Below are 14,274 nucleotides of genomic sequence, written 5' to 3'. Positions count from 1 at the left end.
TGCTTGGTGTCGGTCTGGCTGCTTTTCTGATAGTGCCGCTTGGACATGTAAACAGTAAAAAATCAAGATGTCAGGACCAGCAGGCCAGAAATGTGACCTACTGAATATTTTGGCAGTAGGCATGCATAAACATGTAGCTCAGTGCTTGCTGCTTTGTGTGCCTGTCTCACCTGGACAGGCTTGGAGGACAGTAATAGTTAACAGAGAAAGATGAGAGCAAGTTTGTGCTGTTTTTCTTTTTTTCTTTTTTTTTTTCCTTTTTTCTTTTTTTTTCCCTGCATGAATCAGTTGCCAAATATTGTTGAGAGTTACTAGAAACTGCAAAGAAATGAAAGAAAAGGTTAGGACTCGAATCTCCTTTGGTCAAAAGAATTTTGTCCGTGGCTGTGGTGGGCACAAACTCTGCGTGTTTGTGGACTGAAGTTTTTGTGTGAGTTATTGTAAACTCGTTAGAAACAAATGCAAGGACATGGAAGTGGTGGGAGGAGATGTATTTTGTGCTCTCCCTGTGCTGGGATGTGGGAGATGCCTTGAGTTGTGCCCCTGCCTCTGCCTGTTGTCTGCTGGATGACCTTGCACAAGTTACTTGGGCTTCCCCTGCTCCAGGATGCAGCCGCTGGAGGTAGCCTCCATTAGAGGAGAGATGGGGCCTCCGGCATCCAGAGATGAAATGGGCTTCATAAGAGCTGTATGCTAATGACATTAATATTAAACACTGACAAAAAGGGTAACTTAATAGCAACATGTGCTACCAGTGACCCATAATTTTGTAGTTGCTGGTTGCTGTACTTGTGTGCGTGTTTGTGACTCACCGCGGCCTTTTCCACTAAGCGCTCAATGCAGGGAAGAGATTTTTGGGGGGCAACAGTGGGGGGGGTGAAGGGAAGGAAATAAATAACTTTTAGGGTGGAAAGCAGGTCACAGGATAGCTGTCCCTCTCTCAGGATGAAGATAATGTATTTGATTTGTGAGCCCTAAGCTCTGGGGCAGTTTTCGGTAGGCATGTATGCTCCTACCCCTAACAGGCCATTGCGCATTATTGTATTTAACAATAATACTGACCATACGCAGTCAGCCTGGGTATCTTGGGCAGTCTGTCGCCAGAATCACTGTTCAAATGTCCTGTGCAAAGCCTTGGAGTTTTCAGTTGAAATCTCTTCCAGCTCAAAACTTTCTTATAAATATCTACAGAAGAATAGAGCATGTAGCAGAAATGAATGACCGTAAATGTATTTTTCTAAATTGTATCCCTTTTTATTATTGGAATCTTTGTGCCTTGTCGCACCAGCTTTGACCATTGCTGTTTGCTTACTCCACTGAAGTTTGGTCTTTCAGCCCGTGAAATTTGCTCTAAAGGCTACATTTGACTGAAAGCTCTGTTGGCTTTTTGCCTCTCTACTTCTCGTTTTCCCCCGTTAATGAAAAATACGTAGCTGAGAAAGATGCTTTTAAAATGAATGGTAATGACTTGAGGGGAATTAATAATGAAATAAAAAATTTAAGAGTTATGGAGTATTTGGGTTGCAGGAGACTGCTTAGCGTTCTGGTTTTCAGATAGCATTGATATAAAACACCACTGAAATTTGTCTTTTGGTACATTTTATAGCAGAGGCTATAAAAAGACTTTTATGCAAAATACATAAACCAAGTAGGATATATAAACAAAAATACTTTTTTACATTTCCTAGAAGGGAAGTAGTGCTGCTTTTTACTTTCTTGAGGTTATGCCACAGAGCAGTTACGTAGAGAAGAACAGATCCCAGGCTTAGTGAGTTTCTGATTTTAACTCAACACTCTGCTTTCCTTAGATGTGCAATTTACATTCAACTTTCTTCAGATTCCCCTCAGTACTTTAGCTAATCATCCTACATGGAAAAAGATATGCAGTAAACCTGATAGCCTGGTGGGTTAAAAGCAGCTTTGATTTTCAGGATTTTGAGAAGCAAAGGTTTGACTTTATTACCAAACCGTGCGCAGCCACACCAAGCAGTGGGTGTGAGATCATCTCTGGCTCTCTTTTTTGGATTTGTTACAAAGAACATGGTCGTGGAGAGCCCTGCTGCATGTTAATAATGTAGTAACCCGTGCGCTCCTGTTGGTTTTGCCGTGGCCAGAACCCCGTCACGGGGCTGCTGTCGGCCAGCACGCACCACAAGGATGCCTGGGTGCGGGACAACATCTACAGCATCCTGGCCGTGTGGGGCCTGGGCATGGCCTATCGGAAGAACGCGGACCGCGACGAGGACAAGGCCAAAGCCTATGAACTCGAGCAGGTACGGCAAAATTCTGCATAAACCTCTTCCTCTTTTACTTCCTCCCGTGAAGTAGCAGCTTTGCAGGGTGCGCTTGCGTTGCCGTCGTGCTCGGGAGGTGACGGGGCTTTCCATACGCGTGTCCCAGGGTGGAAAGCATCTGCTTCGTTCCTTGGAGGCTGGTGTCTGTGCGCAGTGTGGCGTCCAGTGCTCCCAGCAACTTTCCAAGAAGAGAGTAAGATTCTGATTTTAGGGCTGGAGAACTGAGTGACGGGGAAGCCAGCAACTGAATTAAAATAGGCAAATCCCCAAAACAACTTGAAGGAGTCAAAATTTCATTGAGTGTTTGCATGATTAGTGGAAATTGCTCTTCCAAGATATTTTGTGCTTGGATTTACAAGCTTTTGATTAAATCTTGGGGTCTCACTTGAGGTATCTTCTGGAAGAGAAAATCAGGTTTAGGTTGTTTGAATACTGAGCTAGCAGTTTATCTGCTGAACCGTTCTTCCCTGTAAAAAGAAATATGCCATTTAAAGTAACAGTCTTTGGAACATGAGCCAGAGTAGCCCCTTGAAAGTCATACGTGGTTACAGCAGCATGTGTTTGATCATACCCAGAGAAGACAAAACCTCCACACTGTTGTTAAACTCAAGTGGTAGAGAGTGGGAGGGGAGGTGCCAGACACAGATATGTATTAAATTCTGTGGACCCTGGTGATATCTTTATACAGTCAGGAAAGCGGGTATTGGAAGTCTAAGTGCGGGGGAAGAAGGGGAGGTGAATTAAATGGAGAGTGAGAGAACCCGTTTCCACCCTGCCAAAGGCTTCCTGCCTCACCTGCATGGAAGGGCTGGTGTTAGGTGGACAAGTTTGCTGAAAACTTAGGCAGTTTTTGGCACAACTCTGAAGTGTTTTTGCTTTGGCTTTGAAGGCATTGGGTAAGTCTAAGGCGGATGTGTATTCCTCAAACCACTGAAATTTGTGGCGGCAGAAGAACCCTGACGTGGTTTACGTGATCATGTTCTGAAGCCATAATAGTTTTTGGATAAAGAGATGGGTTTAATTTCTTAGCTTAAGACAAAAACCTATGCTTCTCTTTTCAGTGGTGGCCACTGATAGGACTAGAGGAAATGGCCGGAAACCGAAACACCAAAAATTCCATAGGAACTTAAGGAAAAATTTCTTAACAGTGAGGGTGACAGAGCACTGGACCAGGCTGCCCAGAGAGGTTGTGGAGTCTCCTTCTCTGGAGATCTTCCAAACCCGCTTGGACGCAGTCCTGTGCCACGTGCTCTAGGCGTCCCTGCGTGTGCAGGGGGTTGGACTAGATGACCTCTAGAGGTCCCTTCCAACCCTAAGCATTCTATGATTCTATGATATATGGTAAAGGTCCTTTACAGATGCCCTCTCCTTGCTGTTGTACTTTACAAAGAGGTGAAAAATTTCCCCAGGTTCCCTAGGTCTGTTATTCTAAAAAATCATTGGTATTAATGTTACTTCCTTAGCCAGATAAAAAGAGGGCTGTTCAGCTGTTTATAGATGGCCCTTGTCCTGCTTGACATGGGTGTGGGAATAAAAATCCCCCAGTATATTGTAATCCCATAGAAAATCAAAGAATTAGATCAAGATCTTGAATTCTTTCGGACTGTTAATTAATTCTGAGAGGTAAGAAGTACTGCATTTTTAAAGCAGCTGCACACTCCTCTCCATCCCCCACAAAAACACGACACGTCTCAAGGAAAAAATGTGTTTGTAAAGTTGGGGTTAGGGAGAAAAAAATCATTTTGGACAAGTATGCATTTATACCTTTGCAGGACATTAATGTGGGGGGAGAGGGGGTTAAATTTGCTGTTCTCAGTTGTCTGGAATAGTTGATATGGGGATGTGGGAATGTCACTCATCTGTATTGTTCCTGCAGAACGTGGTGAAGCTGATGCGGGGACTCCTACAGTGCATGATGAGACAGGTAATGACAGAAACCAGTAGCATTTATTGCTTTTAGCACAAGGTTAGATCCAGTTCTGTAGCTGCAATTGGTACATCAAGGGAGAGAATGAGAGTTTTCTGCAAAACATGTCGAATATGTCCAATATGTGTTGTGTTTACAGAGTGTTTCTTCTGAAGCAGATGTTTTTTTTGGAAGGTGGGAGGGAGAATTTATACAGTGACTTTTTGGCACCCCAAAAAGGGGAATATACAAAGTGATGTAGGGATTCTGTAAAAATTCTGTAGCTTCCTTCAGCAAAGCTGTGATCTCAGCTGTGCCTTTTAAAGATCATGCTTGGAGCAAATTACATTTTTTGCCTTTGAGAATTGATTTTCACCAAGATGCACAGCTAATCTTAGTTAAAGCTCATTCTTTCTTCATAAAATGTGCATTTAGTCTAAGTCAGAGAAGTCAAGATTTGTTTCTTCTTTAGTTCGGTCAGTCAAATCATACTGATGTGATGTAAGAAAAATTAGAACCTCAAGTTTCTTCTCTCCTAAGAGAAAAATCTCTGTTCTGAAATTGTTCGTGACTGAAGAGTTTCTTCCTAAGATTTTTCAGATTTAAAATCTGTGCTGTTTTTTAGGTAGATAAGGTAGAGAAGTTCAAACACACGCAGAGTACCAAGGACTGCCTGCACGCCAAGTATAACTCTGCTACCTGCGCCACAGTGGTCGGGGATGACCAGTGGGGGCATCTACAAGTAGATGCAACATCCCTTTACCTGCTCTTCTTGGCACAGATGACTGCATCGGGTAAGCAGAAGATATTTTGGCCTTGACTGCTCTTGCACTCTTCTTTCATTTAGAAAGGGAAAAAAAAAAGTTTTAACTAGCCTCAAAGATTTTTGGCATAGCTATTACTGTAGAAGAAAATAGTATTTATGTGGGAAAGAAGTGTGGCTTAGTTAGGATTTCAAGTTTATAGTAATTACTCTGGCAGTGCTTATTCCCATAATGTTTGTTGGCATACGAATACTTGGGGTATTCAGAGCGGTGTCAGAGAAGAGCTTTGTGTTTGAAGACAGTGCGGGCTGTGCTGATGTGCTGTCCTCTTTAGAGAGTGACTGCATCAAGTCAGGTGTTCTCCTCCTGTTTGTATCCTTTCTTTTTCCCTAGCAATGTTTTATTTTGATGCTCTTCACAACTGTGCACTTCCTGTGAGGATGTGGCTCTGCTTTTGTTCCCTGCTTGCTTTTCTGTCCTTGGAGCCCCTCGTGTTTGAGTGCATGGGTGTCAGAGTGCATGTCCGACTTCTTACTGCTCACATCTTAACTTCTGTGTACCCCCTGTGCCTGAATGTCACCCTCACAGGGTTGTTTTTTGAGGGGAGGGTTGGTCTTTGAAAAAACAACAACAACAACAACAAAGAATGGGTGAACTGTTGATGCTTTCTGCCTCTTCTTTTGAAATCAATTTTTCCATTGTCCATTCAGTGGACAGTAGTTGACAGCAAGTAAGCTAAAAGCTTGAAACTTGCCAAGAAGTAAATATTTCAGTTTTAGCATGGTTTAATTAATTTCTTTCCTGCTTTCAATCAGGGTTGCGTATCATCTTCACCCTTGATGAAGTTACCTTCATACAGAATCTTGTATTTTACATAGAAGCTGCCTACAAAGTTGCTGTAAGTAATTATTTATATGCAAATGGTCTGAATACCCATTTGATGTGGGCCAAGAATAATTTATTAGTGGAGAAGAAACACATGGATGACCTCTATGATGAGAGGTTGTCAGAATCTCTTGGTGCATTATACTGTAGGTAGCATCTTTGGAAACGGTGGGAGGGCTATGGAGGGGCTTTCTGCTACGTGGATGGAGATATGTTTATTGTATCATACTAGTAATGTGCAGCCCAGGTCTGAACTTTATTTTTCATTGTTGTTATGTGTCACTAAAATTTCATGCACCTTTCAAAAAAAAAAAAAAAAAAAAGAAGCAAATTGGTAATAAGTGTGCCTTTTGAACACGATGAATTCAAAAGGCTGCTGGGAGAGGTATTTGGGAAGAAAATACTGTGAAGAAAATGGTTTGTGATTGTAGGCCTGATTCTGTTGTAGCACATTTCTGTGTGCGTCTCTAAAAATTAGGAAGGCTTTTCCCAAGCCTGGTGCACGTGTGTGTGGTAGGGGGTGGTCTTGTTTGTTTTGGTCTGTTTAACCCAGCTTCGTACAGGGTTCTGTTTTTGTTGTTGGGCTGTGCCTGTGGAGGGGAGGCAGAAGGGGTCATTTTCTGTATGTAACACTGTAACACTGTTTTTTTTCTTGATGTTGTTGCAGGATTATGGAATGTGGGAGCGTGGTGATAAGACGAACCAGGGCATCCCTGAACTGAACGCAAGCTCCGTAGGCATGGCCAAAGTGAGAATGTCTCACTGACTGCTGCTTGGTGACTGTTGCATCGTGCTGAGTAGAGATAACATGTTTGACACTGGCCTTCCCTTATGGGAAAGTCTTCTTGGCCACTATGATAGTAAACTGATTGTAGCAGAATTTGTGTGTGAATGAGTATTTGGCATAAAATCTGTGCATTTAGCATAAAATCTTTGTGGTAACAGTCTGTTTTGAAGTACCTCAGTAGGGTTTAACTCTTTTTTAAGAGGTTCCTCTTCTGGCTCCTCTGTCCCATAGCAAAAGGTCATAAGGATATTAAAAGAAGGTTAAAAGGCAGTAAATGTAATGTGTAGACACTGTATAAAAAGTCATTGGCAATTAATTGAGGTCAAAAGCTTAGTTGCATTTCAGCAGGATTTATTAGTTACCAAGATCTTGTATGTGGCTGTAACAGAGAGAAACCTGCTGGCCTTGGCCGTAGTTCAGTCCAGCAGCAGTGGGGCAGGTTCTGTGAGGGAGGCTATCCTGTAGCTGTCTGGTATGAGGCTGAGAATGAAGTGTGCTGCTCAGTTTGTCCCCCATATCCTGCCTTGAAGACCAGCTGCAGAGATAAAAATGGATACTTTTTTTTTCTTAACCTACTTAAGGAGTTTTCCCTCTTAACACTTGTTTCCCATATTTGTTTGTTTTGCTGCCAATAAACTGATGTTTGTATTAGAAGAAGAAAAATACCCTTGCCTCTCTACAGAGAGATGAGGCAAGCTTTGCAATGCTCTACTTTCTCTGTCAGAGAGTTGCATTGCAAAAGTTGCAGAGTGAAAATGGACAGGGAGCAGTGATCAGTGCTACTGAACCTCTGTGAAACATCTGCTAGCCTGAATGTGGTAGTCCAACCCTTGCTGTCTTGCAGCCATATCCCCTGCAGGGCGATGCTCCCCATGTCAACAAAGCTGGGATTTTGAAGCTTCCTAGGTTAACATGGAGATCTCAGCTACAATTAATGGGTGCCCCGCTAGTGTCTTCTCTAGGCCAACCCCTATGGCCAAGTCGTGTGAGACGTCCTGATCCATCTGTTGGTATGGAGCTTGATGTTTCTCAGCTAGCTGGTTAGGAGTGGAGAGAGCAGACGTCTCTTTCCCTTGTGAAGCAGTAGGATCAGTAGAGACAGAAATGGTAAAGTGCTTTCTATTCCTGCTAACCAATCTGCTTGGCTCCCGGGTCATGTTGTACAAGACTTCCTTTCTGGACAGGCCTTTGGGTAGGAGCAGTGAGAGTGAACCGAGTGAAAGATTATTTTGGAATATGGGACAGGAGAAGCGTTTAGTAATAAACTTTTCAACACTGAGATTTCTCAGCAGAAGCTTTGCCTACCATTGCTTTGCACTATGTTTAAATTGTAAGAAGCCTCACCAGAACATCCTGTATCCCACTACAGCAAAAAGAGAATTAAAAAGAGAATTATGACTTACTCACTTTTTCTTAAGGCCATTTCCCATAAAAGATGTTTTTTAAAATTATCGAAATATCTATGGAGCAGACTTCTCTCTTTCCTTTGTCTTGGAAGGAAAATAGACAAGGTTCTAGGGTGTATGCTCAGTTTAAAAATATTTTGTTGTTGTTTTTTGAAGGCAGCTTTGGAAGCAATTGATGAACTAGATCTTTTTGGTGCTCATGGAGGGCACAAATCCGTGATTCATGTTCTTCCTGATGAAGTAGAACATTGTCAGGTAAAAAGGAGTCTTCTCTTTCCCTTGATAAAAGAAAATCCAGCGTCCCTCCCATTTTGTTTATAAATGAAATATTGAGTGGTTAAACAAAAAACTTACCATAAAGATGACTTAAGACTACACTATTCACCCTGTTTATAATAGTTCTCCTGAAAATGGGTGGCTTGAAACATTCTCCTATTAATTCACTCACAAATAATTACTGAATGAGTTCCGTGTGGCTTTGCAAATGACATGCTCTGCTGACACACTCACTTGAACAAGATGAACTGTTCCACATCTATGTTTTTTTTTCTTCTTCTTTCACTCAGTCCATTCTATATTCGATGCTGCCAAGGGCATCCACGTCAAAGGAGATTGATGCTGGCCTTCTCTCCATTATTTCATACCCAGCTTTTGCAGTGGAGGATATAAACCTTGTTAATATAACCAAGAGTGAAATCATATCCAAATTGCAGGTAAGAATGAGTAGACAGAACCTCCCTGTCCTGACTGAAAATCCTAATTGAAAAAGCGTTGACAGACTAGGTGGGTCAGGATAAGGAAAAGAGGGAGGAAAATCCTGAAGTGACACTGAAAACTCAACGTACGTTTGTATTTAGGTGTCAGTCTGCGAGGAAGAACCATATGGGAAGTTTCAATAATTTGTCTCTTTTTACAGGGCCGTTACGGCTGCTGTCGCTTCCTCCGGGATGGTTACAAGACACCCAAAGAGGTACTGCTTTGGTCTGTTTTCAGGAGAAGTGTGGAAGAATTTAGTATGTCTCAGTTAGGATAAGAGGTGAAATTCTGTCCTACTGTTAAGATCTTAGTGGATCTGGTAGTAATCCAAGTATCCACTCTGGGAATGACTCGGGTCTAACGGAGAGCAAGGACTGGAAAAGCAGTTACTAACTGCAGAACTTACCCCAGAGTTCTATTGGAAATGAACCCCCCTCCCAGACAAGCTGATGGTGCCTATGAACCTCCCCCACCCCAGACCAGCTGATGAGGCCTAAGGGGAAACGGTGCCTCTGGGCCATCCCTGGATGTCTTTGAACTGAGGCAGAGCTAAGATGGTTTGTGTGACACTTAGGTTCTGAAACTGGGGAGGGTCGATTTTTCTGGAGAATGAAAAAAGTAGTTTGAATGTCAATAAGAAGTCAAGCTGCTGCATGGAGTTTTTTTACTAGGTGGAGTTTTTTGTTTGTTTGTTTGTTGTAATTATTTGTGTAAAATTCCCCTGTGTATGGAATACAAATAACTTAGCACTGTGAGTAACTGGTGTGATTGAATTTCTAGGATCCAAGCAGGCTGCATTATGACCCAGCTGAGCTCAAGCTGTTTGAGAATATTGAATGCGAGTGGCCGGTGTTCTGGACATACTTTCTAATTGATGGAGTATTTAATGAGGACAAAATTCAGGTAGGGACAGAAGAAATGACTTCGAACGAAAATGTGAAGCCATTAGCCACTGTATTTTGTGGCTTTGACCTGATTTATTTTGAATTTCAGTTGCCTGTGTACAAACAGCCCTCTTTAGTAAAAGGCAGCTCCTTCACTAGATGCAGTTTTTGTGTAGATGAATTACTTGCCACAGATACTAGCAGGAGAGTGGAGAGGTGGAGCCTTTGCCTTGGGCTGTGGCACTGTTCCTGCCCTGTGCGGATGTGAATCTTTTGCAATTAGGTGAATCTTTTGCAATGTTGGTACTCTTTCTGGCAGTGAAAGCTACTGAGAATTCACTAGGGTTCACTGGAATTTGCCAGGGTTGCAGCCAGCAGGAAGGCCATAGTCTGCAGCCACCAGGACCTTTTTGGGAACTCCACAATGTGGGAGAAGCTGCCGTATTGTCCGTGCTGGGAGGCTCTCTTGGCAGGCATGGTCAGATTGACCTGAGCAGGCTTTGCTGGGCTGGTGCTCCCTCATCACCAACCTTGATGCCTCCTCTCACAGCGCTGCGGGGAGGGAGCAGCTCCCCTTTCCTCTAACCCGTGCGGTATGGCTGCTGGGATAAGACTTGTAATACCTTCCCTCCTTTTAGATGCTAAGGGAGATTTGGGACTGGACTGACCTTTATGAGGAACCATGCTATCTGCTGATAAAGTAACTGTTTTCCTAAGTTAATTCCTAAGCTAATCCCGAGTCTGATGTCATAAATTATTTCATACCTTTGCTGCCCCAAGCATTCCCTGGTGAGGGGGGAGCTAAATCAATCACAGCTCTCCAAAGATTAGAGTGGTTAACTAGGATTAAGCGTATTAGTAACAGGAGTTCTGCAGAACTTGGAAGAACTGAAAAATAACATAGGATTTTAAAACTCCCTAGTATGCAGGAGAACTGGAGATTGATAAATATAATCCCTTAAAAAATAAAATGAAGACTTAATTAAGCAGGCAGTTTCAAGCCAAAAATCCTTCTTTCTGTACAGACATTTTAAACTACATGAGAAAATTATTAACATTAGAAATACAAGCTGTTTTGGTGAGCACATACAGAGAATATTGACTACTTTTTATTTTTGTCAGTCTGGTATTCTTGTTTGTAATACCTTGTTCAACACAAGAACATTTTCAGTTCAGTAGACTTAGTTTTAATTGTTTTATTTATTTATTTTTTCAAAACCAGTTAGGAAGTATGGCATTCCTAAAGTGTCCCAAAAATTATGTGCTCATGACATAAGAACTGATAGTTTCTTTTTTCTAAATGCTACTTTTAAAAATGTCAGAGTTGCTTTCTTCCTTGTACAGAAGTCCACCAGATTTTACCACAGAAAAGCACTTGTGAACCAAGATAGTTGTGACCTTTATAGATCATATTTTCAAGGTTAAAAATAAAGATGCTCTATCTCAGTTTTGTGTTACAAGTTTGTTATAGATAAAAGACATGTGCTCAAGTTTCTGAGATTGAGAATACTGAGATGCTGAAACAGTATCTAAGAATTTGAATCCTGACCTTCCAGCAGCAAATCTTTTTTTAGAGATCAGATAGTAGTTGAAAGGGTCATCGGAAAGTACTAAAAATTAACTTTACTGTCTCCGTTTTGTTGGCTTCAGTGTGAGTTCTTATTCACGTCTTTTATTTATTTTTTCCTCTCAGGTACAAGAATATAGAGAGGCCCTGGAAGGAATCCTTATTAGAGAAAAGAATGGAATAGTTCTAATGCCAGAACTGTATGCAGTCCCTTCAGAAAAGGTATTTTGAAATCTTTAGCATCCACTTCAGAATGTGAAGTTCAGATATCAGGATGAGTGTCAGTTTTGTGGAGTTTTTTATTTATTTATTTTTATTTTTTCCCTGTAGCTATTTCATCTAAACCAACAATAAAGATTACTGCACCTCATCTTATAAAAGTAAATAGCTCGTGTTGACAAGTGGTAGACTTGAGGCTTCCAAGGGATCAGATTCTGAAATTTGAGTGATTAGGGAGTTACGAGAGCAGGCTTAAAACTTTAAATCCTCCCTTCTCCTGAGTATTTTTTTTTCATGTGTAACAAGGTGTATATATTTAAAAAAAAAAAAAAAAGAACAACTGATGCTGATGTGGGTAATGAGTCTCCGAGAAGACACAAAACACAGAGACTGTCTGGCCTCTTTGTTCTTTCAGTTGTTTGTAGTCTTTCTTTTCCAGTTCTTGAATGCGAGAAATGGGTTTCATATTAATCAGGGTTTTGGGCTGGGGAGTCTTTTGTTTGTTTTTCATCTTTTCTGTTACTGTTTTACCTGATTTTCTCATTGTGATAGTCAATCTCAAATGCTTAGCCTTCATTCAGCCAATCCAGTGCTCTTCCACCCTAGCTGCCTTTGGATTCCTTCCTGCCAACCTCTCTTCCTACTCTAGACCACACTCACTAACGGTGTGGAACCTCCTGGACTCGTCTGAGTTTATGCAGGGAGTGTTGACAGCTGCTGTTTTTATTCACAGATCTGAGGCTGAAATTCCGAATCGCCTTCCTACTTACTTGGTAGGAGCACGTAAGAGTGCAGAACCTGCCAACGACCTTTCATAGGCACCAGTATAGTGTGATGAGCATACCAGACAAGCAGATTGTGCCTGCTGTTTTTGCAAATTTCTAATGCCTGTGACAGAAGTGTGCGTTGTCTAGGAGGGTTTTAGCACTTTTGAGGCAGGCCTTATAAATTAAAGGTCTCTTCTTCCAGTGACCGTTTGAATGTGGAAAGGGTGGAATAGGCTTTATTTTTTTGAAAAGCACCTTTATTCCAGGAAGCTAGGTAGACATAAGTAGAATATATCATCTTGCAAGGGTTTTGAGAGCAGACGGAGTTACCTACCAGCGACCCAGAGGGAAGGAATCAAAGGCATAGCAAGAAAAAGGGAAGTGCTGTTACTCACTGTGTAACTATACATTCAGTCTAGAAGGGTGCAGTAGTGAATCAGAAGGGAGCATTGTTTATGTTTCAGATACCTTTCAGTCTCAAAAGTAAAAGCAAGAGATTGGGGCATTAGTAGTAATGGCAGGTTAGAAAGGGTAGATGATAAATCGTACCTTTTCGAATGTCTTAATATTATTGATTGTTCTTCGGATTTGTAGGGTAATTTTTCTTGTCTGTGCTTTTGTTGTCAGGTGGAAGAGGAATATGAAAATCCTCACTCTGTGGATCGTGTCCCAGTGGGAAAGTTGCCTCATCTTTGGGGCCAATCACTGTATGTTCTTAGCTGCCTATTAGCAGAGGTAACAGTGTTTCTTGTATAGTGAGTGAGCTTGTATTACACTCTGCTTTGGCTGTGTTCACTCTAAGTACACTCCTGTATACTTCAAGTACAATTTGGTTGTCAGATAGTGGACAGCAGTGTCTTCTGACAGAAACGTATGTGACTCACCAAGTGATTCAGAGCTTTCAGGACCTTTTTTGGATATAGGTACTAGTTTGTAGGGTTGTCAGGTGAATTAGGTCTGTAGTTAGACTAGAAGAATATGAAGTCTAAGCTAAAGGATTTGCTGCTCAAACTTACATTGCAGTTCCATAGCACTATATAGACTTTGCACTATTGCAGTTCCACTGGGCTGGCCTTATTCTGCAGCACAAAATCCCTACCAACATTTTCCAGTATGAGCCGTGTACTTGTTAAAGTATCTCAGTGGAGCTGTAAGGCCAAATTGCCTCAACTCTTTTTGAAACATATTTCAAGAACTGTTTTTACTCAGTATATGACTTCATAGAAGGGGTGGAAAAAACAAAGCTCTATGTTTTGCTACCCTGCTAAAAATGAGAAATAGGATTTCTTCTGGATGTCATGAAAAACTTTTTACTTAATTTTTGTTTATGTTACTTTTCTCTTTCACGTTTATTCTAGGGGTTTCTGGCTGCAGGTGAAATTGATCCCTTAAATAGAAGATTTTCCACTGGATTTAAGCCTGATGTTGTGGTTCAAGGTTAGTGATATTTTTTGTTTAAGCGTTCTGGGGGAGTTGCATTCTGTAATGGTGAAGTGCCTCTGCAAGGAAAGCACCTTATCAGCCAGCTGTTCAGTATCTTCTCTCCCTGAGTGTAGAAAATAAAGTGGGTATTTCCATAGCTCCTGGCAGTCCGTGCACTTACCTTTGCTTCCTTTCCCCTACTAGTGTCTCATAGCAGTGATATTCAGTTATTCTGAAGTATTTATAGTAGAAATAGAAATGCTTGCTTATTTTAAGCATTCTTTGTTATTTTAATGCAAAAAAAGTACTGAATTATTAGTCCCAAACCAGTAATCCAGCTAATATGGGCAAAACCTTATGCAGAGCAGGAGATGGAATTGGGGCCTTGGGTTGGAAATTCTTTACGTTCTGGGCTTTGTTCTTCCTCTGCCGTTTTCTGGCCTTTGTAATGTTTGTGGCTATAAATAATAGCACCTGGTTCCCATTGACTCAGCTGTGTTGTATGGAAACAACAAAGATTTTTCAAGACAGGCTTTCCCATGTTTTGCCATAGCAGACCCTATATGATTTGAGATTGAAAGAAAAAGATCCAACCTTGTGGTACTAAAAGAAATCAA

At 41.5% G+C, this 14,274-nt stretch overlaps 1 protein-coding gene across 4 annotated transcripts in view; it reads left to right on the top strand.

The window, feature by feature from the left end:
* The window catches only part of PHKA2 (phosphorylase kinase regulatory subunit alpha 2), a 36,101-nt gene that overhangs the window by 1,034 nt on the left and 20,793 nt on the right, over positions 1 to 14,274 (top strand). For 2 of the 4 annotated variants that reach the window (XM_088532734.1, XM_088532733.1), the window contains exons 2-13: positions 2,115 to 2,273; positions 4,171 to 4,218; positions 4,826 to 4,994; positions 5,780 to 5,862; positions 6,517 to 6,597; positions 8,199 to 8,297; positions 8,609 to 8,755; positions 8,959 to 9,012; positions 9,579 to 9,701; positions 11,376 to 11,471; positions 12,863 to 12,970; positions 13,594 to 13,672. In XM_088532734.1, the coding sequence (XP_088388860.1) occupies positions 2,115 to 2,273; positions 4,171 to 4,218; positions 4,826 to 4,994; positions 5,780 to 5,862; positions 6,517 to 6,597; positions 8,199 to 8,297; positions 8,609 to 8,755; positions 8,959 to 9,012; positions 9,579 to 9,701; positions 11,376 to 11,471; positions 12,863 to 12,970; positions 13,594 to 13,672 (1,246 nt within the window). Of the gene's footprint in view, positions 1 to 2,114; positions 2,274 to 4,170; positions 4,219 to 4,825; positions 4,995 to 5,779; positions 5,863 to 6,516; positions 6,598 to 8,134; positions 8,298 to 8,608; positions 8,756 to 8,958; positions 9,013 to 9,578; positions 9,702 to 11,375; positions 11,472 to 12,862; positions 12,971 to 13,593; positions 13,673 to 14,274 lie in introns of those variants that run through there. The other 2 variants (XM_088532731.1, XM_088532732.1) reach the window with 2 other exon arrangements.

This window comes from Tinamus guttatus, unplaced genomic scaffold (assembly GCF_059628265.1).
Source record: "Tinamus guttatus ecotype Peru unplaced genomic scaffold, ASM5962826v1 Tinamus_guttatus_pri_ptg000470l, whole genome shotgun sequence".
NCBI lineage: Eukaryota > Metazoa > Chordata > Aves > Tinamiformes > Tinamidae > Tinamus > Tinamus guttatus.
The sequence above is the reverse complement of the archived record's forward strand: the minus strand, read 5'-3'. Positions and strand labels throughout refer to the sequence as shown.